The sequence below is a fragment of the Fistularia commersonii genome, chromosome 2 (assembly GCF_037954325.1).
Source record: "Fistularia commersonii isolate RoL2024-O1a breed Wild chromosome 2, RoL_Fcom_v1.0, whole genome shotgun sequence".
Taxonomy (NCBI): domain Eukaryota; kingdom Metazoa; phylum Chordata; class Actinopteri; order Syngnathiformes; family Fistulariidae; genus Fistularia; species Fistularia commersonii.
In genome coordinates this window covers 26,279,106-26,303,676 of record NC_141285.1, presented here as the reverse complement: position 1 = coordinate 26,303,676, position 24,571 = coordinate 26,279,106, and the positions used below count along the sequence as shown (strand labels likewise).

General features: G+C 46.8%; 1 protein-coding gene across 2 annotated transcripts in view; it reads right to left on the bottom strand.

Annotated features, from left to right (window-relative positions):
• Nucleotides 1-24,571, bottom strand: part of arfgef3 (ARFGEF family member 3) — a 58,719-nt gene that overhangs the window by 15,994 nt on the left and 18,154 nt on the right. For both annotated transcript variants that reach the window (XM_086174981.1, XM_086174991.1), the window contains exons 10-28: nt 24,163-24,267; nt 22,125-22,243; nt 21,794-22,044; nt 21,607-21,719; nt 21,125-21,257; nt 18,885-19,438; nt 16,941-17,293; nt 15,536-15,702; nt 15,300-15,465; nt 14,159-14,266; nt 11,977-12,192; nt 9,234-9,344; nt 8,228-8,378; nt 6,692-7,000; nt 4,624-4,757; nt 2,261-2,406; nt 1,972-2,151; nt 1,765-1,906; nt 1,563-1,685 (exon numbers count right to left, since the gene is read on the bottom strand). In XM_086174981.1, the coding sequence (XP_086031107.1) occupies nt 1,563-1,685; nt 1,765-1,906; nt 1,972-2,151; nt 2,261-2,406; nt 4,624-4,757; nt 6,692-7,000; nt 8,228-8,378; nt 9,234-9,344; nt 11,977-12,192; nt 14,159-14,266; nt 15,300-15,465; nt 15,536-15,702; nt 16,941-17,293; nt 18,885-19,438; nt 21,125-21,257; nt 21,607-21,719; nt 21,794-22,044; nt 22,125-22,243; nt 24,163-24,267 (3,581 nt within the window). The remainder of the gene's footprint in view (nt 1-1,562; nt 1,686-1,764; nt 1,907-1,971; nt 2,152-2,260; nt 2,407-4,623; nt 4,758-6,691; nt 7,001-8,227; nt 8,379-9,233; nt 9,345-11,976; nt 12,193-14,158; nt 14,267-15,299; nt 15,466-15,535; nt 15,703-16,940; nt 17,294-18,884; nt 19,439-21,124; nt 21,258-21,606; nt 21,720-21,793; nt 22,045-22,124; nt 22,244-24,162; nt 24,268-24,571) is intronic.

Sequence of the window (24,571 nt, the reverse complement as noted above, 5' to 3'; positions counted from 1 at the left end):
AATAGTAGTAGTACTCTTTGTAGTCCACCTCCCCTGCAAGACAGGCGGCGCCGCCTTAGCGTGGAACAAAACAAGAACTACAAACATGGCCGCCGAACCTTTTACCGCCTCACCTGGCTAACAAATACTACAACCATAGTCGTAGTAGTTGTATGACCTGTTGAAGCACAAGTAAGAGCAGGACAAGAAGGTGGTTAAGTAGTAGTACTATGAACTGTAGTAACTGTGGAAGTAGTACTAGGAGCAGGAGTAGCTGGTCATAGTGATAGAAGTGGTAGTAGTGGAAGTGCTAACAGTAATAGTAGTAGTACTCTTTGTAGTCCACCTCCCCTGCGAGACAGGCGGCGCCGCCTTAGCGTGGAACAAAACAAGAACTACAAACATGGCCGCCGAAGCTTTTACCGCGTCACCTGCCCCCCCCCTTAGCAAATACTCTCCTCCATGGCAGCCATAGTCGTAGTATTTGTATGACCTGTTGAAGTAGAGGCAGGAGGAGGTGGTTATGTAGTGGTACTATGAACTGTAGTAATAGTAGAAATAGTACTAGGAGCAGCAGTCGCCAGTCATAGTAACAGTAGTGGTAGTAGCGCTAGCAGTACTATTAGTAGTTGCAGTACTTTTTGCAACCATGAGATAGAAGTTCATGTTAGTACTACACTACAAATTATGTAGTCAGGGTTGCAGCCAATCCCAGCGCTCATTGGGCAGGGGGCGGGGCTTAACCCAGACAAGTCACCTGTCAATCACAAGACAGGTGACCAATCACCCTCTCGGTGACACCTTGAATCGTCAATGAATCTGCTGGCTGTTTTCGGAGCGTGGGAGGAAGACGGAGAACCTTGAGGGAACCCAGGGAGGAGAACATGGAGAGAACTCAGGTCGGAACATGGGGAACCCACTCAGAGAACCAAGCAGGGGAACATGGTGAACATGGGGAACTTGGGCAGGAGAACATGGAGAGAACCCAGACTGGAGAACATGGTGAACATTGAGAACCTGGGAAGAAGAACATGTACAGAACCAAGGATGGAAAACCTGGAGAGAACCTGAGAAGGAGAACATGGAAAACATGGAGAGGACAACATGATGAGAACCTAGGCAGGGAAACCCAGAAGGAACCCATGGAGGAGAACATGGAGAGAACCTATGTAGAAGAGCATGGAGAGAACCCAGGTTGGAGAACATGGAGAGAACTCAGGTCGGAAAATGGGGAACCCACTCAGAGAACCTGGGAAGGAGAACATGGAAAACATGGAGAGGACAACATGATGAAAACCTAGGCAGGAAAACCCGGGAGGAACCCATGGAGGACAACATGGAGGAGAACATGGAGAGAACCCAGGTTGGAGAACATGGTGAACATTGAGAACCTGGGAAGAAGAACATGTACAGAACCAAGGATGGAAAACCTGGAGAGAACCTGAGAAGGAGAACATGGAAAACATGGAGAGGACAACATGATGAGAACCTAGGCAGGAAAACCTGTGCGGAACCCGTGGAGGACAACATGGAGGAGAACATGGAGAACATGGAGAGAACCCGTTGAGGAGGTACCAACCAACCTAAGCCCTTGACGAACTTCATCAGACACATGATGTAGTCGGTGGCGGCGTTGGCGAACACCTGAATGTTGTCGGTGTTGATGAAGGCCTCGAAGACGTCAAACACCGGCGCCTGGGATTTACCTGCAGCGGAGGAGGAGAAGAAGGTGGACCATGAAGCCAGGAGGTGAAGACGGACGCGGCGTCGGGCGCGTGCACGCACCCATGGAGTACTCGCCCAGCAGGTAGCCCTTGGTGTCGGTCTTCCCGCCGTGCACGGTCCTCAGGGCGCTGAAGAGCGGCCTCCACCCGGAGAGGATCTGCGGGGAGCACATCTCCACCAGCTCCCCGATGGAGGTGACCACCTGCCAAAGGGAGGAGGCGTTTCAAATCAAGGTTCAGATCTTCGGGGACGTCGGGGATGCGGCACCTGGTCCTGCACGTCCTCGTCGCAGAGCTCCAGCTGCATGATGTGCTCGAAGGGTCTGAAGAGGGCTTCGTTGAAGTGGAAGTGCGGGAGCTCGGCCCAGGTGGTCAGCACCTCCGTCAGGACGTCGTGGATGAAGGACACGGCTTTCTGGGACACGTGGCGCTCTTTGTGACACGCCGCCTGGACGGGGAGATGGACTTCAGGCGGTTTCGCCGGTTGGAGATGGAACCCCCTCGTGACCCCTCGTGACCCCTCGTGACCTCTCGTGACCTCTCGTGACCCCTCCTACCTCCACCAGGTGGGGCGCCACCACGCTCCACGCCCGCATCATGTGCAGCAGCGGTCGGCTCTTGTTGCGGACGATCCTCAGCATGGCCTCGCCCAGGCGGAAGAGGTGCAGGGCGCTGCGGCGCTCCAGCGTGGATTTGGCCTCGCCTGAGGAGATCAGCGGGAAAAAAACGTCCAAACACAGAGGAGGCAAAGATGGAGGAAGGTTTTCTTTTGAGGAATAACAGGCCTCCTTATTACTAATGTATTATCTGTATTATTGTATTATATTATTGTATTATACTGTATTATTTATGTGGAGATAGTGTGAAATGTGTTAAGGAAGATTTTACAAAATTCAGAAAAAAAAAAAAAAATTAAATTAAACTTCCTTTAAGGGAGTCTTACAATAAATATGCAATAATTAAGAGCAAAAGCTTTCTTCTCTTTCAATGTATTATCTGTATTATTGTATTATATTATTGTATTATACTGTATTATTTATGTGGAGATAATTTAAATGTGTTAAGGAAGATTTTACAAAATTCAGAAAAAAAAAAATAAATTAAATTAAACTTCCTTTAAGGGAGTCTTAAAATAAATATGCAATAATTAAGAGCAAACGCTTTCTTCTCATTCAATGTATTATCTGTATGATTGTATTATATTATTGTATTATACTGTATTATTTATGTGGAGATAATTTAAATGTGTTGAGGAAGATTTTACAAAATGTAGAAAAAAAAAATAAATAAATTAAACTTCCTTTAAGGGAGTTTTAAAATAAATATGCAATGATTAAGAGCAAAAGCTTTCTTCTCATTCAATGTATTATCTGTATGATTGTATTATATTATTGTATTATACTGTATTATTTATGTGGAGATAATTTAAATGTGTTAAGGAAGATTTTACAAAATTTAGAAAAAAAAAAATTAAATCAAACTTCCTTTAAGGGAGTCTTCAAATAAATATGCAATAATTAAGAGCAAAAGCTTTCTTCTCATTCGATGTATTATCTGTATTATACTGTATTATTTATGTGGAGATAATGTAAAATGTGTTAAGGAAGATTTTACAAAATTTAGAAAAAAAAAAATTAAATCAAACTTCCTTTAAGGGAGTCTTAAAATAAATATGCAATAATTAAGAGCAAAAGCTTTCTTCTCTTTCAATGTATTATCTGTATTATTGTATTATATCATTGTATTATTTATGTGGATATAATTTAAATGTGTTGAGGAAGATTTTACAAAATTTAGAAAAAAATAAAATAAATTAAACTTCCTTTAAGGGAGTCTTAAAATAAATATGCAATAATTAAGAGCAAAAGCTTTCTTCTCATTCATTTTGGTTTGTTTATATAATTTGATGTAGTATTGTAATATTTTATATATATTGTGTCATATAATATCATCCAGTATAATTTAATATACTTCAATGTCATCTGATATTCAGTATAATTTTATATAATTCAGTATTATTTAATTTTTGGGGTGTGTGTGTGTGTGTCCTCCCATATGGCTGTGTCCAAATATCTGCATGTGTGTACACCTGTGTCTGCTTTTATGTGTGTGTGTGTTTGCATGTGGATGTCTATGCCCGGGTTTGTGTGTGTGCGCCTGCACATGTGTGTATGTGTGTGTGTGTGTGCACTTGTACATTTCTATGTGTATGTGTGTCCATACGCCTCTGTGTGTCCACATGTCTCCATGTGTGTTCGCATGTGCACCTGTTTCTGCCTTTGTGTGTGTGTGTGTGTGTATCGGTCACCGTATGCCTTTGTGTGTCAAAAAGTCTGCACGTGTGTGTGTGTGTACCTGTGTGTGTGTTTGCCCATTTTTGTCCATGCCCATGTTTTTGTGTATGACAGTATTCCTGTGTGTTTGCATGCACCTGTGTCTGCCTTCACGTGTGTGTGTGTGTGTGTTTGCGCATGTGGATGTCTATGCCCCGGTTTGTGTGTGTCTGCACGTGTACAGTACATTTCTATGTGTGTGTGTGTGTGTCCATACACCTCTGTGTGTCCACATGTCTCCATGTGTGTTTGCATGTGCACCTGTTTCTGCCTTTGTGTGTGTGTATCTGTCACCGCATGCCTTTGCGTGTCAAAAAGTCTGCATGTGTGTGTGTGTGTACCTGTCTGCCTTCACATGTATGTGTTTGAATGCTTGTGTGTGTGTGTGTGTGTGTGTGTGTGTGTGTGTGTGTGTGTTTGCCCATTTTAGTCCATGCCCATATTTTTTGTGTATGACAGTATTCCTGTGGGTTTGCGTGCACCTGTGTCTGCCTTAACGTGTGTGTCTACGCCCATGTTTTTGTGCGCATGCATTTGCGTGTGTGTGTGTGTGTGTGTGTGCCCATGATGAAGGTGTGTGTTGGTACCCGGCATGGCCAGGGAGTAGTCCCCGCTCTCGGTGACCGAGTCGAACAGCTGCGACTGAGACGCCTTCCTGAGCTGCTGCAGGAAACCAACCAGTCCCACCAAGTTCAGCTTAGTTGCTGCTTCCTCAAACAGCCTGGAACACACACACACACACACACACACACACACACACACACACACACACACACACACACACACACACACACACACACACACACACACACACACACACACACACACACACATGACCTCAAGCTTAGGAACAAATACACGCTTTTGATTTGGAGTAGTTTTTGTTTGTTTGTTTTTTCCGCGGCATGAAAAGCCGTGTGGCGGCGGTTTGAGGACGGCACGTCCACAGGAGTGTTTACTAGGATTTTTTTTTTTTTTTCTTTTTTTTCTGGAACGGCGTCGGCCTTGTAAATGTGTTCGGTCCATCTGTTCCAAAAGATCAGGGGGAGTTTGTTTTATATTTATTTATTTCCCCTCTCGATTGGCTCCTAAAAGCAGCCCAGATATCTGGTTACATAAGAGATGATCCTTGGAATAAACACACACAACATATTTACTGCAGCGGCTTGCATATGTGTGTGTGTGTGTGTGTGTGTGTGTTAGCTGAGTGGGGAAAAAACTTTAATAAGCGCAGCGTGCGGCGCCGCTGGCTCGCACTCATTCGCACACGTCGCATGTTTTGCTTTTTACTTGTGAGGACGCCTGCAGCGGGTCGGCTCAGTGCTGCCACCTAGTGGTCGTTTTAAAACCAAATTCTGAGGAGTTTTTGAAATTAAATATCAGTTTCTGTTTCTGATCAGTCCAGTTGACGATCACAGGCTCTGCATTCAGAGAGTTTTAGAGTATTAAATGAAGCTGCTCGCTGGTTTTGGACCGCGGATAGGGGTTTTCGCAGGTATCGGCTCATTTAATATCATCCTTTTTAATGCCACTTTTAACAAATTGAACGCTCGTGTCCGACTGCAAGTAAGTTTATTTGTAAAAATGTCAATCATTTACATTTGGATTACATTCAGATATGTACGCATGACCTTCTGGGTGACAATGAATCTAAAGAATCGCAGGGATTTAACCATGTGTATGATTATTAATGTGTATTTGGACATTCGTGCTAAAGCAAATTAAAGGTTTTTGCCTGTCAGTCATCAAAACCTCACACTCTTGCGATCAATCATGATTAAATGTTTATAAAGCCCAATCAAAATATACTGTGAATAATAATAATAACATCAAGTTTATTTAAATTTTTAATGCCTCCAGACCTTGGATCAATGCTTTTTAATGCCATTCAAGGCATTCATTTTAGCAAAATGTAGATCAGGAGGCTCTTCACCGATAACTCCTCTGTGGTTCCCATGGCAACACTGACGCTTCGTACCCCTAAACCAGGGGTCGGCAACCCTTAACACCCAAAGAGCCATTTGGACCCGGTTTCCTCGGAAAAGAAAACACTGGGAGCTGCAATTACTTTTTGACGTCTAAAATAAAGGTACCGCTGTATATATTGCTTTTTATTACCTTTACACTTTGTATAAATAAGTGTGTTGCTTCTGAAATTCACAAAGTATTACAGAGAAAATTAAATTTTATTTATGTCATGAACTCATTTTGAGTTTTCAGAGCGTTTCGCGGAGCCTTGACCTGAATTTTAAAAATAAATCGGGAAAAAAAAAATCACTGTGTCAGTAAACAATAAAAAAATAAATATTTGCAAAATATCTTCATAAATATTTCTTTTATCTGGTTTATGGGACTTCTGCTCCTGAACTTCTGCGCACAGCATCTGCAAACCGGCTGGCGGGTATACCAACTTCCGCGAGTGTGACGTTATTTTAAGCGTCGAAAAACAATAAATATAATTTTATTTAACATTTCAAGATCACAATAATCTTCCAACTTTGAACTAAAAGTTAAAAAAAGGAATTAACACTGATGAAATATATTTCAATTCAATATTTATCATTTATCTTCCCAAGCCGCTCTGGGGAAAATAAATGATGCCGACCCCTGGCCTAAGTTAATGTAATTTAAACGGATGCGACGGCATCAGCCCACCTGTCGGCCTGCGTGGACAGGGTGCAAACCACTTTGGCGGCGCCGGGCCCCGTCATCAGGCTGCCGCCGCCCTTCAGGTCCAGGCCCCGGCCGCCGCGGCCGCTCTCCCGCAACAGTTCCTGGATGGAGAGCGGCTGGATGACGGGCCGGCTCAGGCCCAGCTCCGGCGTCTCGGGGCCCGTCTCGCAGCTCAGCTCCAGGCCCATGTCCACGGCGCCCGTCTGCTGGGTGATGGTGGTCAGCGAGGACGTCTGGGAGGAGCCGTCGCTGAAGTGGCTGTGCTCCAGAGAGCTGATGTACTCCGTCACCCTGCGGGGAGGGGAGGGGGGGAGTCAGGCTTTTCCTGTTTTTGTTTTTTTTTTAATGAATGTTTGGAAAAAAAAAAATAATAGAAAAAGAAGAAAAAAAAAAAAAAAAAAAAGCCCTGAATGTGCTGCAGTAACACATCGTGGCCACTAGGGGGCGCCACCAATAGGCACATAAGCAAAAAAAACTAAATAAACAAACAAACTGATTTTTTCTTAGATCACATTTTATACATGTGTGTGTTGATATACAGTAAACCCTTGTTTTTCGCAGGGGTTATGTTCCAAAAAGAACCCGTGATAGGTAAAATCCGTTAAGTAGAACCCTTTATTTTTTTTTTTACAATTAAATACTCTATTATACATTGAAAAGAAAGAACAAACCATTTTACAGGCTCAATCATTTGTTTCACAAATAAAAGTACTGCACTTTAGAAATGTTTTTTTCAACAAATAACTTCTGTACTGTACTGTCAAATAATAATTTTAATCATCGATGTGAACAGAAGGCTTCAAATTGCGGAAATTAGCACCGCCCACCGCGACCCGAGTCATTGGATTAAACGGGAGAAAATTAAAAATAATAATGAAAAAAATTGCGGACAGTTGCAACCCTTTTTGCATCCTTATTAAATCTTATTGCTGCTGTCGTCCTTATGTTTTTTTCTTCCTTCTTTATGGGACGAACGGAAGATTCATTCATTCCATAATGCCGACCTACAGCCGCATAGCTTTTACCTTCCCTTAGCATGTCGAGAAGTTTAACTTTATCTGCGATAGATAGCATCTTCCGCTGCCTTTTGGGCCCTTTTGTCGCTCCGGAGCATTTTGTCAACATTATGGGTTTTAGAGAAACGCGAAATTGCGAGAGAATTTGCACGTACGTCATGTAAATTTGTCAAGCTGTTTTACATACGTGTACATATTAAACTGCAACGTTATTGACGCACAGGTAGAGAAGAAGCGGAGTGAATTTTTAGCCAATCAGAATGCAGAACACATTAGCGAAACCGTGAAAAGTAAACCGCGTTATAGCGAGGGATCTCTGTAATTAAAAAAAGCCCTGAAGACGCTGCAGTAACACATCATGGCCACTAGGGGGCGCCAACAACAGGCACATAAGCAAAACAACTAAAAAAAAATTTAAAAAAAAACTGATGTTTTTCTTAAATCACATTATATATATGTGTGTGTGATATACTGACATGCCTGTGTGTGTGTGTGTGTCTACCTGAAGACATGCGGCCAGCAGTCGTGGTTGTGGCTGCCCATCTCCAGGCCTACGTTCAGGATGGCGTCCATGCACAGGACGTGGGCGGTGTGGAGCCGAACCCCCTGAGGACGGGCGATCTGCTCCAGGCGCTGCTCCACACGCTGCTTCACTGCAAACGCAAATGGGAGAAATTCGACACTTGCAAGCCACAAGACACGTACTGCGTCTCATCCTAATGAATATTATAAGATCTGGCGATCAACTAACAAGCCGCCATAACCTCGACCCGCCCAAAACCCTGATAGTTACATCGGGAAACTCGCCACGGGTTATTAGAACTGAAGAAGCCTCTCGGATGAGGGGTGAAACATCTTCAAGCGGAGAAATTCAAGTCCAGTTGCCACAAGATTTTGACAAGAGAAAGTGTGTATAAGTCACACTTATAACATTTTGACAGATGTTAGCGCGGTGTGCCACGGAAAATTGGTCGGAGGTCGGTAAACACAATGAGATTTCATAAATAAGGCGCGCTGGATTATAAGGCGCTCGGCTGATTTTTGAGAAAATGCAATTTTAAGTGCGCCTTATAGAGCGAAAAATACGGTATAAAGCATTTCCATCCATCTGTTACTTTCCAGTTCTAGCATTTCTTGTTGTCATTCAATTCTCTCTTTCAATTCACAAGCGCTTATTTATTTACTTTAAGCAAGAAAAAGACATCTGCGTTTAACCTTCTTAAAATATGGATTTATCGCGACAGGTGCTTCGCCTACATTCAAAAACAAGCTTTTGGAGCAAGAAAAAACGAGTATATTCATGTATTTATACTTATTTATCCGCCACGGCTGAAAGGCAGATCCGTGAAAATATTCTCTGACATAAAAAAAAACGCTAAAAAAGCTAATTTTCCCTTGAAAGGACAAAAGCCCTGAGTAAAAATACTGATTTTAGTATTTACTGTACTTTCCCTCTTTCTGAGTTTGTTCCCGTCGCAGGCGTTGTTGGTGGACGGCGCCCGCCGCACCTTGCGTGATGGCGTCTCCCATTTCCGTGGCGTCCTTCTCCTCCTTCTCCTCCTGCACGCAGGAGGCGGCCGCCATCTGGGCGAGCGCCGAGGCGCAGTTGGCGGCCACACCTGAGTGGAGAGGGAAACACCAGAAGCTTCAGATTCTCCTCCGGGATGAACTGGAACGTCACGCCCTCCTGAGGGAGGTGAAGATTCTTCCAGAGCATTTCTCATGGCGGCCACATGCGGACTAGGTAGATGTCAAGTGGGCCGGACCATTAAAATAATAGCATATTCAACAATAAATAACCAAAATATCATGTCTTTCCTCTGTTTTGGTGTAAAGAAGTACAAGGACATTAGAAAATCTTGGAATTTAATGACCAATCCCTTAACAAAACATTTCATGAAACACCTCATATTTCCTTAGACAAAAGTGAAATTTACTTTTATCATTCACATGGATGAATTGCAATCATGTGATCCCACTGATCGTACAAAGGCACAAAACTTTAACAAGTAATTGGTATTGAAAAATATAGTAATGCACTTTAAGATTAAATGAGACTTATAAAGAAACGGATTTTTAAACCATTTCCACATGTGCATATACAATCTAAATTGAATTCCTGCCTTCACCTTACAAACTAAAAAGAGTGCTATTAAATGTGTAAGGAAGAAAGTATTCACCTGTAAATGTGTAAACTTCATCCATGAAACATGCAAACACATACAATACATACTGAAAATGCATGGAGTTGCATGAACAGTAGAATTCCATCATACTCGTTTGTAGTGAAGCTGGTGACTTAACTTTAAATTGCAAATAATCGCGAGCAATTAGCTAGCTGGCTTTTACCGCTGCGTCACTGATTTCTCGGCTATGGGTGAAAGTGGACGCGGTTTCCTCAGACCCGCCAGCGATTGGTCGATCTTATCTCATCTCAGTCGTCTTTACAAGCTGTCATATTTTTCGCTCTGATGAGTCTCGTAGCGGCGCCGTATGTTATATTCCTAAAATACCAAAACTTGTTGCAAACACGCCAAGCACAAAGGTTGACGTAGTCAATTTTTCTTTGAAAATTCGACACTCTTGAACTACTTTTCTCTATTTTGATATCGACATTTTGGCTAATGAGGGCGTAGCGGGGAGGTGGAGAACAGGGTGGAAACAACGTCATAACAAGCAGCAGGTGGTGCATTGATACCGTCTGCTGATTGGTCCGTCTCAGTGATGCGGATTGTCGTCTACTCAGACCAAAATAGTGCGACTCCTAGCGGAAAATTCTGGAATTGCACTTAATTAAAAAAAAATAAATCCTTGTCTTTTATACATTTTTTCACTTTCAAATTATCCTGCGGGCCCGGTCGAACCCCTTGTATGTTTGACACCCCTGTTCCAGAGGGAGTCTTGAGCTTCTCCAGGAGGAAGTTTAAGACTCCAGGTGGAAGAACAACAGACTTCCAGAGGGAAGTGCAAGCTCAGAAAGGAGAAACCTCACATTGCTCCTGGAGGAACCTTGGATTATTTAATGAGGAGTTCCAGTGAATCTCAAACTCCTCCAGGAAGAAGCTCAGGCTCCTCCAGGAGGACCATCTGGCTTCTTTCAAGCAAATTTAAGGCTCCTCCAGGGAGAACATTAAGCTCCTCCAAAAGGAACCTGACTCCTGAGTAAACTTCAAGACTCCACCTGGAGGGCCATCAGGCTCCACCAAGAAGACCATCAGGCTCCACCAGAAGGACCATCAGGCTCCACCTTGAGGGCCATCAGGCTCCACCACGAAGACCATCAGGCGCCTCTAGGAGGACCATCAGGCTCCTCAAAAAGGAACCTGACTCCTCGTAAGTAAACTTCAAGACTCCAACAAGAGGGCCATCAGGCTCCACCTAGAGGCTCCACCAGAAGGACCATCAGCCTCCATCCGGGAGGACCATCAGACTCCACCTTGAAGGCCATAAGGCTCCACCAGGAGGACCATCAGCCTCCACCAGGAGGACCATCAGCCTCCACCAGGAGGACCACCAGGCTCCTCCAGGAAGGACCTGATTCCTTCTATGTAAACTTAGACTCCTCCAGGAGGACCATCAGGCTCCACCAGGAGGACCACCAGGCTCCTTCAGGAGGCCCACCATGCGCCTCCAGAAGGACCACCAGGCTCCTCCAGGAGGACCATCAGGCTCCAGCAAGAAGACATTCAGGCTCCACCAGGAAGAACCTGACTCCTTCTATGTAAACTTAGACTCCTCCAGGTGGACCACCAGGCTTGCCCAGGAGGACCACAAGGCGCCTCCAGAAGGACCACCAGGCTCCTCCAGAAGGACCACCAGGCTCCTCCAGAAGGTCCACCAGGCTCCTCCAGAAGGTCCACCAGGCTCCTCCAGGAGGCCCACAATGCGCCTCCAGAAGGCCCACCAGGCTCCTCCAGGAGGACCACCAGGCTCCTCCAGAAGGCCCACCAGGCTCCACCAGGAGGACCACCAGGCTCCTCCAGGAGGCCCACCAGGCTCCTCCCGAAGGAGCACCAGGCTCCTCCAGGAGGCCCACCAGGCTCCTCCAGGAGGCCCACCAGGCTCCTCCAGGAGGCCCACCAGGCTCCTCCCGAAGGCCCACCAGGCTCCACCAGGAGGCCCACCAGGCTCCTCCAGGAGGCCCACCAGGCTCCACCAAGAGGCCCACCAGGCTCCTCCAGGAGGCCCACCAGGCTCCTCCAGGAGGCCCACCAGGCTCCTCCAGGAGGCCCACCAGGCTCCTCCACCTACCGAGGGCGCAGCTGAGGGCGGCTGCCTTGCGCAGTCCGTCCAGGCTGAGGCAGATGGTGTCTCGCTCCCTCTGGCTCTGCTCCTTCACTCCCTCGGCCCCCAGGATGAAGGCCAGGCCCTTGGAGCTCCCCGCCATGCGGCCCGTCAGCGGCGCAGACAAGACGTCCATCAGGTTCTTCCACACGCCGGTGAGGATGAAGCGGGAGAACACGGCCCCTGGAGGACACACACACCCGGGGAGGGGCCAGAGAGGTGGGGCCACAGGGGCCGGATTACATTGGGGTGCTCTGGCGCCCCCTAGTGGTCAGATATGGAACTGACATAATAGTGACTAATAAACATTAAAATCATTGAAAAGTTGAAAATTACAAATAAGTGATCGTAGAAAAGGAAAGTGTAAATAAAGCGGAATTTGTTGTTTATGAATTTTGAGTAGAGTGCTTTAAAAAAAAACGTGTTAAATTTGCAACCTAGCCAAAAAATTAGCATGAGGAATTATTAAATTATATTTTAACAAAATTATTACAGAATTATTAATTTTAATCTTCAAACTATGAATTCAATACTTGTTGGTTAAAAAAAACAAAACAAAACAAAAAAGGCTCGCTCATCTTCTATTACCATGAATGGATGAGGGTTAAATGAGTGAATGCTTTGTGCACACACACACACACACAAACACACACACACACACACACACACACGCCCAGGGAGGGGCCAGATTACATTGGGATGCTCTGGCGCCCCCTAGTGGTCAGATATGGAACTGACATGACATAGTCACAGTAATAAACATTAAAAACATTGAAAAGTTGAAAATTACCAATAAGTGACCGTAGAAAAAGAAAGTGTAAATAAAGCGGAATTTGCCGTTCTTGAGTGTCGAGTAGAGTGCTTTAAAAATAACGTGTTAAATTTGCAACTTAGCCAAAAAATTAGCATGAGGAATTATTAAATTATATTTTAACAAAATTATTACAGAATAATTAATTTTAATCATCAAACTTTGAATTCAATACTTGTCGGTTCAAAAAAAAAAAAAAAAAAAAAAAAAAAAAAAAAAAAAGATTTATTGTGGCTCGCTCCTCTTCCTCCTCAAAGTCACATGACTCTCTGGACGCCGACTGCTTCTGCGCCTTCCTTTCTTGCTAGTTGGCTTAGCACGGATGCGCGGCGATCTCGTAATCTCACGCCGTTTCGGACTCCTCCGTGCTCGTGTTAATCCTTCTCACGCCACATTTGAACGCTGTGGAGGTTCTCATCCGGGTCGCGGTGACTTCTTGTTGAAATCTTCTTGTCTCGGAAACTGGACTTGACTTTCTTCACCCGTCGTCCAGGAGGCTTCTTCAGTTCATACTGGACAATCACATGAGCTTCGGTTCATGTGATCCAACAGGTTCCACTGCTATGTTTAGCTTTACCTTTTTCGCATCCCAATCCAGGTAACTGGAACAAACTTCCGGAAGCAACAAGACTAGCATCATCTCTCTCAACCTTCAAGAAACAGGTAAAAACTTTTCACTTTCGGGACTTTTTACTGCGCTGATGCCCCAGATCAGGTTAGGCACCAAGTTAGACTATGCAGTGTGTGTGTGTGTGTGTGTGTACGTATGTGTATGTCTTTGTCCTAAAAAAAAACCAAAAAAAACAACTAACCCCAGCTTACTGTTCTGTATATTTCCTGTGCGTCTTGTATTTGCAAGTGTTATTTGCAGTGCTTATGTCGCTTTGGATAAACGCGTCTGCCAAATGTAATGTAATGTAATGTAATCCCACCAAGTTGCGCTTTTACTCCAACGAACAACAACCCCGTTAGCATAGCATCTCCCTTAGACCTAGATTCTACCACCATGACCAAGACCCGCCACAAACCCTGCCGGTTATATTGGGGAAACTCCCAACAGGTCATTAGAACTGAAGAAGTCGCTGGGATGAAGGCTGAAACTCAAGTCCAGAAGATTTCCGCAAGTATCTGAACACAGCAGAGACCACCAACATATTGTCCGATATAGATATTGTAGATTTGTCTGTATGTTTGCATGTAAGGCTGTTAGAAATTGACACCGACAGGAGACGGAAATGACGCATTCGAGATGAAAACGAGCAGGAGACGATGTGAAAAACATCGTTTCCCAGCGACCGCTAGCAAAAGCCTGCTAAAGGTCGCGGCGAGCCTTCTGACCTGCCATGACGGTGTCGCTGCTCGCCCTGTCGCAGGTGAGCGGCGATTGGCTGGACGCCCGGCGAATCAGCTGGCCGCCGATGGCGCTGCTGCCCAGGCCGTCGATATCTGAGGGGACAATCAGATTTCACAGTTTGAAATATTCTGGATATGTATTCTGGAATACATTTGGTATGGAATAAAGGCCTGAACATGTGGATTAAGTAAGGAGATGGGGAATAAAAGTGATCGTCGGGGTTAAAACCTGGATGATTTGCCGTAAAATGAAATGAAAATGTGAATAACATAAGAGCGATGAATTTATGGGGTTAAATTTACGGAGAGTTTAACGATGTGGAATTGAATGAGGATTCTTAGCGATGGAAACAAGGGAATAATGTGTGAAGATACAGAAACAACATCTGGGTCTGATGACTGAAAGTACAGATGTGTGAAATTTAATACAAATATTCACAATAAAAATTTGAGAATGAGTGATCAATTTTTTTTGGGTGGAATCGAGGTCTAAATTTATCAACTTAAAGTTTGAATAATATGGACTGATTTTTTTGGGAATATTTGGAATAACAATTTAGAGATTCAGGAAAATTTGAAACAAAAGACTGAATTAACAGGAATATTCAGATTAATAATCTGAATATTCCTGAATATTTGGAAAAACTGACTGATATATTGAAGAATATAGAATATTGAAGATGAAGAATATTTGGAATAATCATCTAAAAAATGGGAATGGAATACTGAATTGTCAGGAATATTTGGAATAATAATCTGTTTGGATTATGGTCTGAATTATCATGAATATTTTGAAATAAATGACAAAAAAAAATTGGAACAAAAGACTGAATTGTCATTAGATATTTGGAATGATATTACGGTATGAATCATCATGAATATTTGAAATAACAGTCTGTTTATCTGCAATAAAAGACTTTAATTATCAAAAGTCTGAATATTTGATACAAGTGTGAATAATCTGAATTATTTGTAATATTGGTCTGACTTCTCATGAATATTTGGTATCAATACCAGAATATTTGGATGAAAATTAGCGGATATAAAAAAACGATTTCTCGACAAAACAAAGGAAATGAATGCTTTATTTGCTGCTGTGTGTGTGTGTGTGTGTGTGTGTGTGTACCTGTCAGCATGGTGATCAGGGCCAGGGTGTGTTCCTCCGGCGACCCCCAGTAGCCCGCCTCGGCCAGCAGGTTGCGCTCCAGCACCTGGTGGTAGAGCTCCTCGATCCAGGCCTGAGACAGCACCACCAAGACGCCGCTGCTCTGGATCAGGCGCACAAACTCTTTCTGCAAACACACACACACATGCCGTTAGGCTTTCATCATCACACACACACACACACACACACATGCCCACCAGGCTGAGCACTGGCGTCAGCGTCCGCCGGCGGTAGTAGTCGCAGCAGCAGAGCTTGAGGTTGAGCAGCAGGGCGTAGTAGGACACCAGGTAGAGGCCGTCGGCGTTCATCAGGGACTGGCAGCTCAGGGTGTCGCCCGACTCGAAGCCCGGGGAGTGGATACCACCTGGGGGAACAGGAGGAGGTGAACGTCGGTGAACTGGAAGCGTGAGCACACAGGGGGGGAGAAGGTCTGAATGAGGGTGAAGAGAGGGGGAAGCAGGAAACAAGGAACAGGAAGAGGTGAACGTCGGTGAAATGGAAGTGCGAGCATACAAGGTGGGGGAAGGAAGGAAGGAAGGAAGGAAGGAAGGGAGGAAGAGAGGGGGAAGCAGGAAACAAGGAACAGGAAGAGGTGAACGTCGGTGAAATGGAAGTGCGAGCATACAAGGTGGAGGAAGGAAGGGAGGAAGAGAGGGGGAAGCAGGAAACAAGGAACAGGAAGAGGTGAACGCCGGTGAACTGGAAGCGCGAGCATACAAGGTGGGGGAAGGAAGGAAGGAAGAGAGGGAGACAGGAAACAAGGAGGCCAAAAGGTCTTAGAGGAGGAAGAAAGAGGGAGAAGAGGGAAACAAGGAGAAAAGGTGGGGGAGGAAGTAAGGAAGAGAGGGAGGCAGTGGAAACTGGGGGAAAAGGTGGAGGGGCAGAAAACGGAGCTACACTTTTCTGTCGGTCCGCTATCACAAGGAAACAGAAGAAGTCCACCTTGATGGCGGCAGTTTGACGAGTGGAGACGGAAAGGTGGAGACGAGGAGGTGGAGAAAGACAGACAGCGAGGAAATATGGGGCGGGTGGGAAGAGATAGCTCAAACATACTGCTGCAGACAGACGGATGGAGTCATATAAATGGACGAGTCAGGTGGGGCATACAAGTCAGGTGGAGACAGACTGTTGGAAAGAGACACAGATAGGTGAAGACAAATGGGAGGCAGGGATCGGAAACAGGCAGACAGATGAGGACACGTTGGTAGACGGGACAAGGATGTGAAGAAAGGCATACAAGTCGGGGGGGGCATACAAGTCAGGTGGGGCATACAAGTCAGGTGGAGACAGACTGTTGGAAAGAGACACAGATAGGTGAAGACAAATGGGAGGCAGGGATCGGAAACAGGCAGACAGATGAGGACACGTTGGTAGACGGGACAAGGATGTGAAGAAAGGCATACAAGTCAGGGGGCGGGCATACAAGTCAGGTGGGGCATACAAGTCAGGTGGAGACAGACTGTTGGAAAGAGACACAGATAGGCGGAGACAAATGGGGGACAGGGATCGGAAACAGGCAGACAGATGAGGACACATTGGTAGACAGGTGGAGACCGATAGATGGGTGGGGTTATTCCCAGATGTGGTGCCGGTTCTCCTCACCGGCCTGCAGCCCCGAGCAGAAGGTGTAGGAGAAGTTCTGCAGCGATAGGTCCACCTCGGTGGGCGTGGCCAGCCCCAGCAGGCGGGGTAGCAGCGCCGCTAGCGATTGGACAAACAGCCTGGCACTCTGCTGGTCGGCCTCCTGGTTGCGGAGCAGCTTGAGCGACAGGGCGGCGGTGCGAAGTGAGCGGTGGCCCAGGCACTCGCGGGGCGTCTGCTGCTCCTCGTCGGCCAGCGACACGTTGTCGGAGCCGATGTCGGAGACGTCCGAGCGGCCCGAGTCCTTCTCTGCCGCCATGGAGTACTGGTCGCAGGAGTCGAACTCCGTCCGGGAAAAGTCCTGCTCCTCCATGCTGCATCGCCAACAGACCACATGGATTAGATGGAATCACAAATCTGCTCTCGACCTCCAGCCTGGCAGCTCCATCCCCAGTATCCTTCTACCCAGATGTCCACCATCTCTCCACTGTCCATGTCCAAACCATCTCAGTCTGACTTTATCTCCAGAATATCTAACATGCACTGCCCCTCTGGTGGACTCTTTTCTGATCCTGTCCGTCCTCCTCACTCCCAAAGATAACCTCCACATCTTCATCTTAGCCCCCTGTTTACTTCTCTGTGTCTCGGCCTCGATGTTCCCCTTAGGTCCTTCACTTCCTCTTACAAGTATTCAGTCTTGCTAAGCTTCGTTCCTGTCCTTTCCTGGCCATACCTCCACCTTTCTAGATGTTCCTCCTCCAGCTCCTCTGCTCTCACTCCATGTCACAACATCATCTGCGAGCATCATAAGCAATGGGGGTTCCTTTCTAATTTCAAACCTGTCCATCACCATCGCAAGACGGGGCTCAGAGAGGGTTGATGCACCCCAATCTCCACCTTGAAGTCCTCCATCCCACCTATGTCACACCTCACCACTGTCTTACAGCTCTCATACATGTCCTGCACCGACTCCATAAACTTCACTGCCAGTCCAGACCTCCTCATACAACCAATTCCCGTTACGTTGATCTATTGTATGCTGTATCTACATTGTGCTGTGTATATCTATTCTATTAGGGGCTCAGAGATGATCCCTGATGCACACCACCATCCCACCTATGTCACATCTCACCACTGTCTTACAGCTGTCATACATGTCTTGCACCACTCCTACATACTTCAGTCACTCCAGAACTCCTCATAGGAGGCACACCTCGTGGCACCCTGTTGTATGCTTTTTCTACATTGTACTCTAGATTTCTATTCTATTGTTTCTTTGTCTTCACCTTGATGAGAACTTCCAATTCAGGAAAACACATTGTCGTCTTTGTCGCCCCCTGCAGGCGTGGACCAACACGGTCTTGACCTTGCTAAATCAGGACCTCCTCCTGTCAGACTCCTCCTTGCTGGCACTCCAGCCAGCCCTGTACCTCTGCCACTCCAGACCTCCTCATACGACACCAGTTCTGCTCATGGCACCCTCCTGTATATTTTTTCTAGATCTATATTGTATTAAGGGCTCAGAGAGGATCCCTTAAACCCCAAGGACACAAAACCCAGGCAGAAGATAGAGAATGTGGTGTATGATGTCACTTGCACTGAGGATTGTGATGACGACTACATTGGAGAGACCAAACAAACAGATGGCCCAACACAGGAGAGCCACCACTTCAGGACAGGACACCGCGGTCCACCTACACCTGAAGGACAAGGGCTATCTTTGTCAAAACAGAAAAAGCATCTCTGAGCAGCGGAGGGGGCCTCAGACACAACCTTACCCAAACGAATATCGCCTTTCTGGGAACGACACCAAGATGGATTTGCAGACACGGACCAGAACCTTCTGCATCCCTTCAAACAATCAGGAAGGATCCACCACCAGGACTAACCCCCATCTACGTCCACGTGAGCATCTCCAGAGAGAAGGTCCCTGATGCACTTCACCCGGTACCTTCAGGTCCTTACCTGAAGTTGCTCTCGCTGTACCGAGACCCTGCACCGTGATGCGACCTGGTCCTGGACACCGACAGGAAGTTGGTGATGTCGGGGTAGACGAGGGCGTGGCTGCGCTGCACCACGTCAGGAGGAATGGCGCCGCCTCTCTCTGCCGCCGCTCCACCTCTTCTATCTTTCTCCCCTCCTCCCTCCACCTCCTTTGCATCCTCCACTTCCTGCTCCACCTCCGTCCCGCCGCCGCCGCCGCCGCCGCCGGTGGACGGCGAGGGGAGGCACGTGTCCTCCCCGCGCTCCTCGGGGGTCACGTGGCCGAGACCCGCCGCCCCCGCCTCCAGATCCAGGGTGGTCTGGCCGGTTTCCGTGGTGATGCTGATGCTGATGTCCGGGCTGCGCTCGTTGGCGCCGGCGGCCATGTTGGAGGGGGCGCCCGGGTCCCAGGGCGGCTGCTCCGAGGACAGGATGTGCCGCTGCCAGCGGAAATCGGCCTCGTTGATCTCCATGGACTCGCGCGTGGACTCCGTCCCCTCTTTGAGGTCGTCCAGGCGACGCAGCAGAAGCCGAGCCTGGAGACAGAAGATGTCGCTGGAACCCCTTTGCGAATATTCTTATCGCTTCTTTTTCCCCAGGCGGACGCCGGAAGACATCAGCTCCTACTATCTCTTTATTTTTCTGGACTTATTTTTCAACTTTGTTGTCCATTCTTATCCTTGATGCTCTTATTGTTGTTCTCTCCGCTGTCTATTTATTTGTGGATGTCTTATGCTATTTTCTACTCCTCTCTTGATTTGTTTTATTGACACTATAACTGTTATGCTGCTGTGACAAAATAATTTCCCTTTATGGGGATCAATAAAGTTTATATTTCCTAATCTACCGTAATTTCTGGACTATTGAGCACACCTGAATATAAGCCGCACTTGCTAGCTGATCGCTATCTTGCGCACTTAAACCATTAAAGTTGACTTTTTCGGTGTCGGAATTGAACAGCCTCAGATCTTCATGTTCCATGTTTTTGCGGCATGAATGACGCCCCCCTCCCAAAAAAAAAAAAAAAAAATCATAAATTAGCAGCATTGTTTAAAGCATGTGACAAAAGTAGCGGCTTGCAGAAATGACGGTAATTCGCCCAATTTCTCTTTAACGATCACAAGCGGCTGCAGTCAATTCCAGCTGACGTTGGGGCAGGAGGCGGGGTTTAACCTCGACAAGTCACGCAAAACATCCAACCGCTCACACCTAGCGACAATTTAGAGCCGTAGGTCCAAGCAGGTTGGAATGGGTGGAGAAAAGTGTCAGGGGTACGAAGTGATAGAAGACTTTCAGCCAGAATAAAAGGAAAGGTGTACAAGACAGTGGTGAGACCAGCGATGATGTTTGGACTAGAAACTGTTACAATGACCAAAAGACAGCAGGCAGAACTAGAGGTTGCAGAGATGAAGATATTGAGATTCTCTTTGGGAGTGACCAGGATGGAGAGGATCAGGAATGAGTCTATCAGAGGAACAGCACATGTTAGATGTTTTGGAGAGAAGGTCAGAGAAGCCAGATTGAGATGGTTGGGTCATGGACAGAGGAGGGATAGAGGATATATTGGTAGACGGATGCTGGGATTGGAGCTGCCAGGCAGGAAGTCTTGAGGAAGACCAGAGAGAAGATTTATGGGTGTAGTGAGAGAGGATATGAAGGTAGTTGGTGTGAGAGAGGAGGATCCAGAGAATAGGGTTAGATGGAGAAGGTAGATTGGCTGTGGAGACCCCTGACGGGAAAAGCCCAAAGGAAAAGAAGAATTTATCACAGAGGTGCAGAACATGTATGACCGAGACAAAGTGATGACCGAGATGGTTTGGACAGGAACACTTCTCTGTTCATCCCTAAAGGTAGAACGTTGCTGAAGGTTGCCAGGCAGAAGATCCAGAGGAAGACCAAAGAGAAGATTTGTGGACGTAGTAAGAGAGGATATGAAGGTAGTTGGTGTGAGAGAGGAGGATCCAGAGAATAGGGTTAGATGGAGAAAGTCGACTCGCTGTGGCGACCCCTGACGGGAAAAGCCGAAAGAAAAAGAAGAAATGTGGCGAGCTGTTTTGGAAAACGGTGAGAACCCAGAACATGTAGAAGCGTGTTGACGTCTGGACGAGAACCTGACGCGTCCGACTGCCGTAACGACCGTCTCGGCGTCGCGCCGCGCTCGTGACCAGCAGCTCCGCTCACGTTGTAGATCAGGGAGCGTGACTTGGCGTGGAAAACAGCACCTGCTCAGCGGTGATGCCGCGTCCCTGCGACAGCTCGTCCAGCGCGCCCAGGAGGGCGCAGGCGCAGGAGACGGACGAATAGCAGGCCTCGATGCCTCCCTTCATGCACGCCTCCGTCATGCCGTCCATCACGCTGAGGAGACACGCACACACCGTTATACGCCTCGACCTTCGCGGCGAAGAAATGCGCAAAAAGACGACGCAGGGAAATAATCCCGATTAAAAATCCCGTTCGGGAAACCGTCGTTTTTAAAAACGGCTTGTCGCCGCGGTAACAGATGCGAGGACAAGGCCGTTCCCATTCTGTATTGGTCGGCTTCGCGGTTCTGATTTCCGGTCGTTGACGTACTCGGAACAAATCCGCGCTTTCGCGTTGGCGACTTCCAACGGCGAGCGCTCGTGATTTTGTCACAGCTGACGAGCAGGAGGAGGATTTTGACCGCGGTTTGTTTGCGCGGTGAAACCGAGGGGTTTGTACTGACAGCTTGAGCAGGTCCAGGTGGGACTTCCTCTTGGAGAAGGAGCGCTTCCGGATTTCGGGTTCGGCCACGCACGGGCCAGCCAGGTCGTACAGCCGCTGGGGGCTGCCCAGGATCTGTAATTTTAGACGGAGACTTTAAAACTGCTGGAAAAAACGCTGACGCTTCAATGATCCTCCGATCTTCCTACCTCCTTCATGATGCGGATGGCTTCCGTCCGGTGCTGGGGCGGCGGATACAGGAGGATGCGATGGTAGAGCGACTGCAGCACCGGCTTCATGGACTCCACGCAGCTCACCAGGCGCACCAGCTCCGCCGCTACGTAGCACACGGTTCGCACCACCGGGGCGATCCTGGCGGGGGCGCTGGAGGAGCAGCCGGACCCCCGGCCCTGATCCGACACCCCTCCGCCCGCCGCCGCATCCATGTCCGGACTGAGCACTAGACAACCCGCAAAAAATTCACATAAATCCATTTTTTTTTTTGAAACAACATTGAGCAAATCTCTGTTGTTGGCTTACTGAGGCTGAGTCTGTCTAAGGGCCGGTCCGGCGCCCCCGTGTGGCCGTGGTGGGAAGTGATGGTTTTGTCGTTGGCGGGGTTTCCCATGATCGCCACGAGGGATGGACACAGCTGCTTCCTGGAAGGGGCGGAGCCAAAGACACAGACAAAACCGTTAATTTCATAAGAGGGTTATTTTTGGAGGGGGGCCATACATTACAGATGTCGAACGCAGGGTGCAATAATACACCAAAAAAATAAAAACACACAGAAATTTTAAATATTCCATTTTAGTTAATATTCTATTAATTCCATGAATTAATTACATGAAAATCATTTGTCCTGCTCTCCAAGATGCACACCAACTCAAATTCTGCTCCACCGAGGTAGCAACCGGTGATGTCATCATTGGAAAGCCCTCCGATTGGCTGAGCACTGACTTTTAATAACTTTAAACATCAGTCACGGTCTTGAAGATCTCCTTTCTCCCCGATGCGGAGGCAGCGAGAAAAACAAATAAAACAAAACAATTGGGTTTTGCCAATTGTGTTTTGATTCGAGAGTGACCTGTTTCATACCAGATCCGAACTCACTAGCGCCTTTTTTAAAAAATGTCAGTGGACTCGGTCCATACTTGAGCCGGCATGTAAACTTTATCGCGCTGATGCTAATTGGAGGGTCTGTAGCTGCGGGCTACATTCGGAGAAAATCTGAACGGCCAATTTCGGATGCGAAGTCAGCGTTAGCGAAAATACCAGCGACATCGGTTTCTCCAATCTGCTGAAAGTTAATAGATTAAAATCTCGGGTTAAAAAAGGCCAGTGGTGTTTTCATAACGAAAACGGACGCCATGTCGAACGGATGGTTGTAGCCAATTTCGGACGGAGAAGTGAAGAAGTGTCCCATCCTTGAGGGGAACCTTTTTAGTTTTGCATTTCCGCAGCCAAATCAAATTCGGGAGAGGGGAGTTCAACCATGTTCTGCATGACGGGGATAATTACCACCTATGAAATGGGTTGAAGAGTTGTTTCCTCCAAGTAATGCTAATGCATTGCGACGAACCCTGCCGTTGGCTAATTCTGGACTTATTTGGGCCAAAATGTTGATTTTCCTCTGCAACAGCTAACCAGTGACCACTGGGGTTTTTAAAAATGCTAAAGTCCATGAGGAATCTAGTAATGGGTGTACTTTGTGAGGTCCGCCGATCACCGATGGAACTGTCTGAAGACCCAGATATATGATGGCTGCTGGAATGTCAACGTATCTGCAAGCTACTCAGGATTTGCCTTTTAAATCACCTGTTTCATTAATTTGATTACTTTAATTCCTTTCATTTATTCGGGCTTTATTCGTCACACGGATGTTGGTGACGTCGGACATTTGTAATTTTACAGCTTTTAATCCACGACAACAAGGGCGAGTGTGTGTGTTTGCGTATTTATAGAAAGGAATGCTGAGTAGAAGCGGCGGAAAAGAAGGGCAAGTGAAAACAAGACGGTGTTAATCTGCAGCTTGAGCAGAGTCTTCATCCTCCTGCGACTATCTGGCTCTGAGAGGCGCGGATTTCATCTCCCCGTCACGAAAACCAGCCGCCGGCGTGAATCCCGACGGTGTGTTTGCCCAAATCCAGTTAGACCGTTGGCTTTTATTTGCTCTTCGGGGAGGGGGTTGTTTAAGCAGCGTCGAAAGGCGCCAGAAGGTCTCAGTGGAACACGAGGATAAGGAGCTCAATATTTATTTTCCCTTTATCTTTTCTAACAAGAAGAATCACAGTCCAGGGAGTGTAAATCAAACCCCTCCCCCCGTGGAGATGCATCTTATTTTGAACGGCAGGGGGCGGGGCTTCACCTGTCAATCACAGCGTCCGCATGCAAGACATCCAACCATTCACGCCTCAAACATCTGGAGCCTTTCTGAACCCGAACCGTGGGAGGAAAACGCGGAAAGAACCTTGTTCTTGTCACGTTTCTGATCTAGAACATGACATGTTCTGTCTTCTCAGTCTGTAAAGATCACACACACACACACACATTTACGATACACAAGCTGCAGTCTTACCACACGAGGTCTGTGAAGCCTCTGGACAGGTGCATGGTTGGAGGACAGTTGCTGAGCATGGAGAGGATGCACTCCAGGTAGAGCAGCTGCAGGAGCTGGTTGTTGCTAAAATGAAAAAAAATAATAATAAAGTAAAACCTCACAGATTCAATTTGTTCTTTGTAAACCCCATTGATCCGTTCTGCAGTGCCAAAACACATTCTGCACACTTTTGAAACTTTTTTTTTTTTTTTTGGAGCAAAAATACAGAAAGGAATTAAATTTTTTTCATTATTGCGGCGTTTCTGCTGTTCTTTCTCTTCTCGTCAGCACTTGTACTTGGCGTTTCCTTTGCTAAATCAGCAAAAGTAAAGCCTTCTGGCATGAGACCCTCGCTAACGCTATCTCCAGCTAGCTTCACTTTCATTAA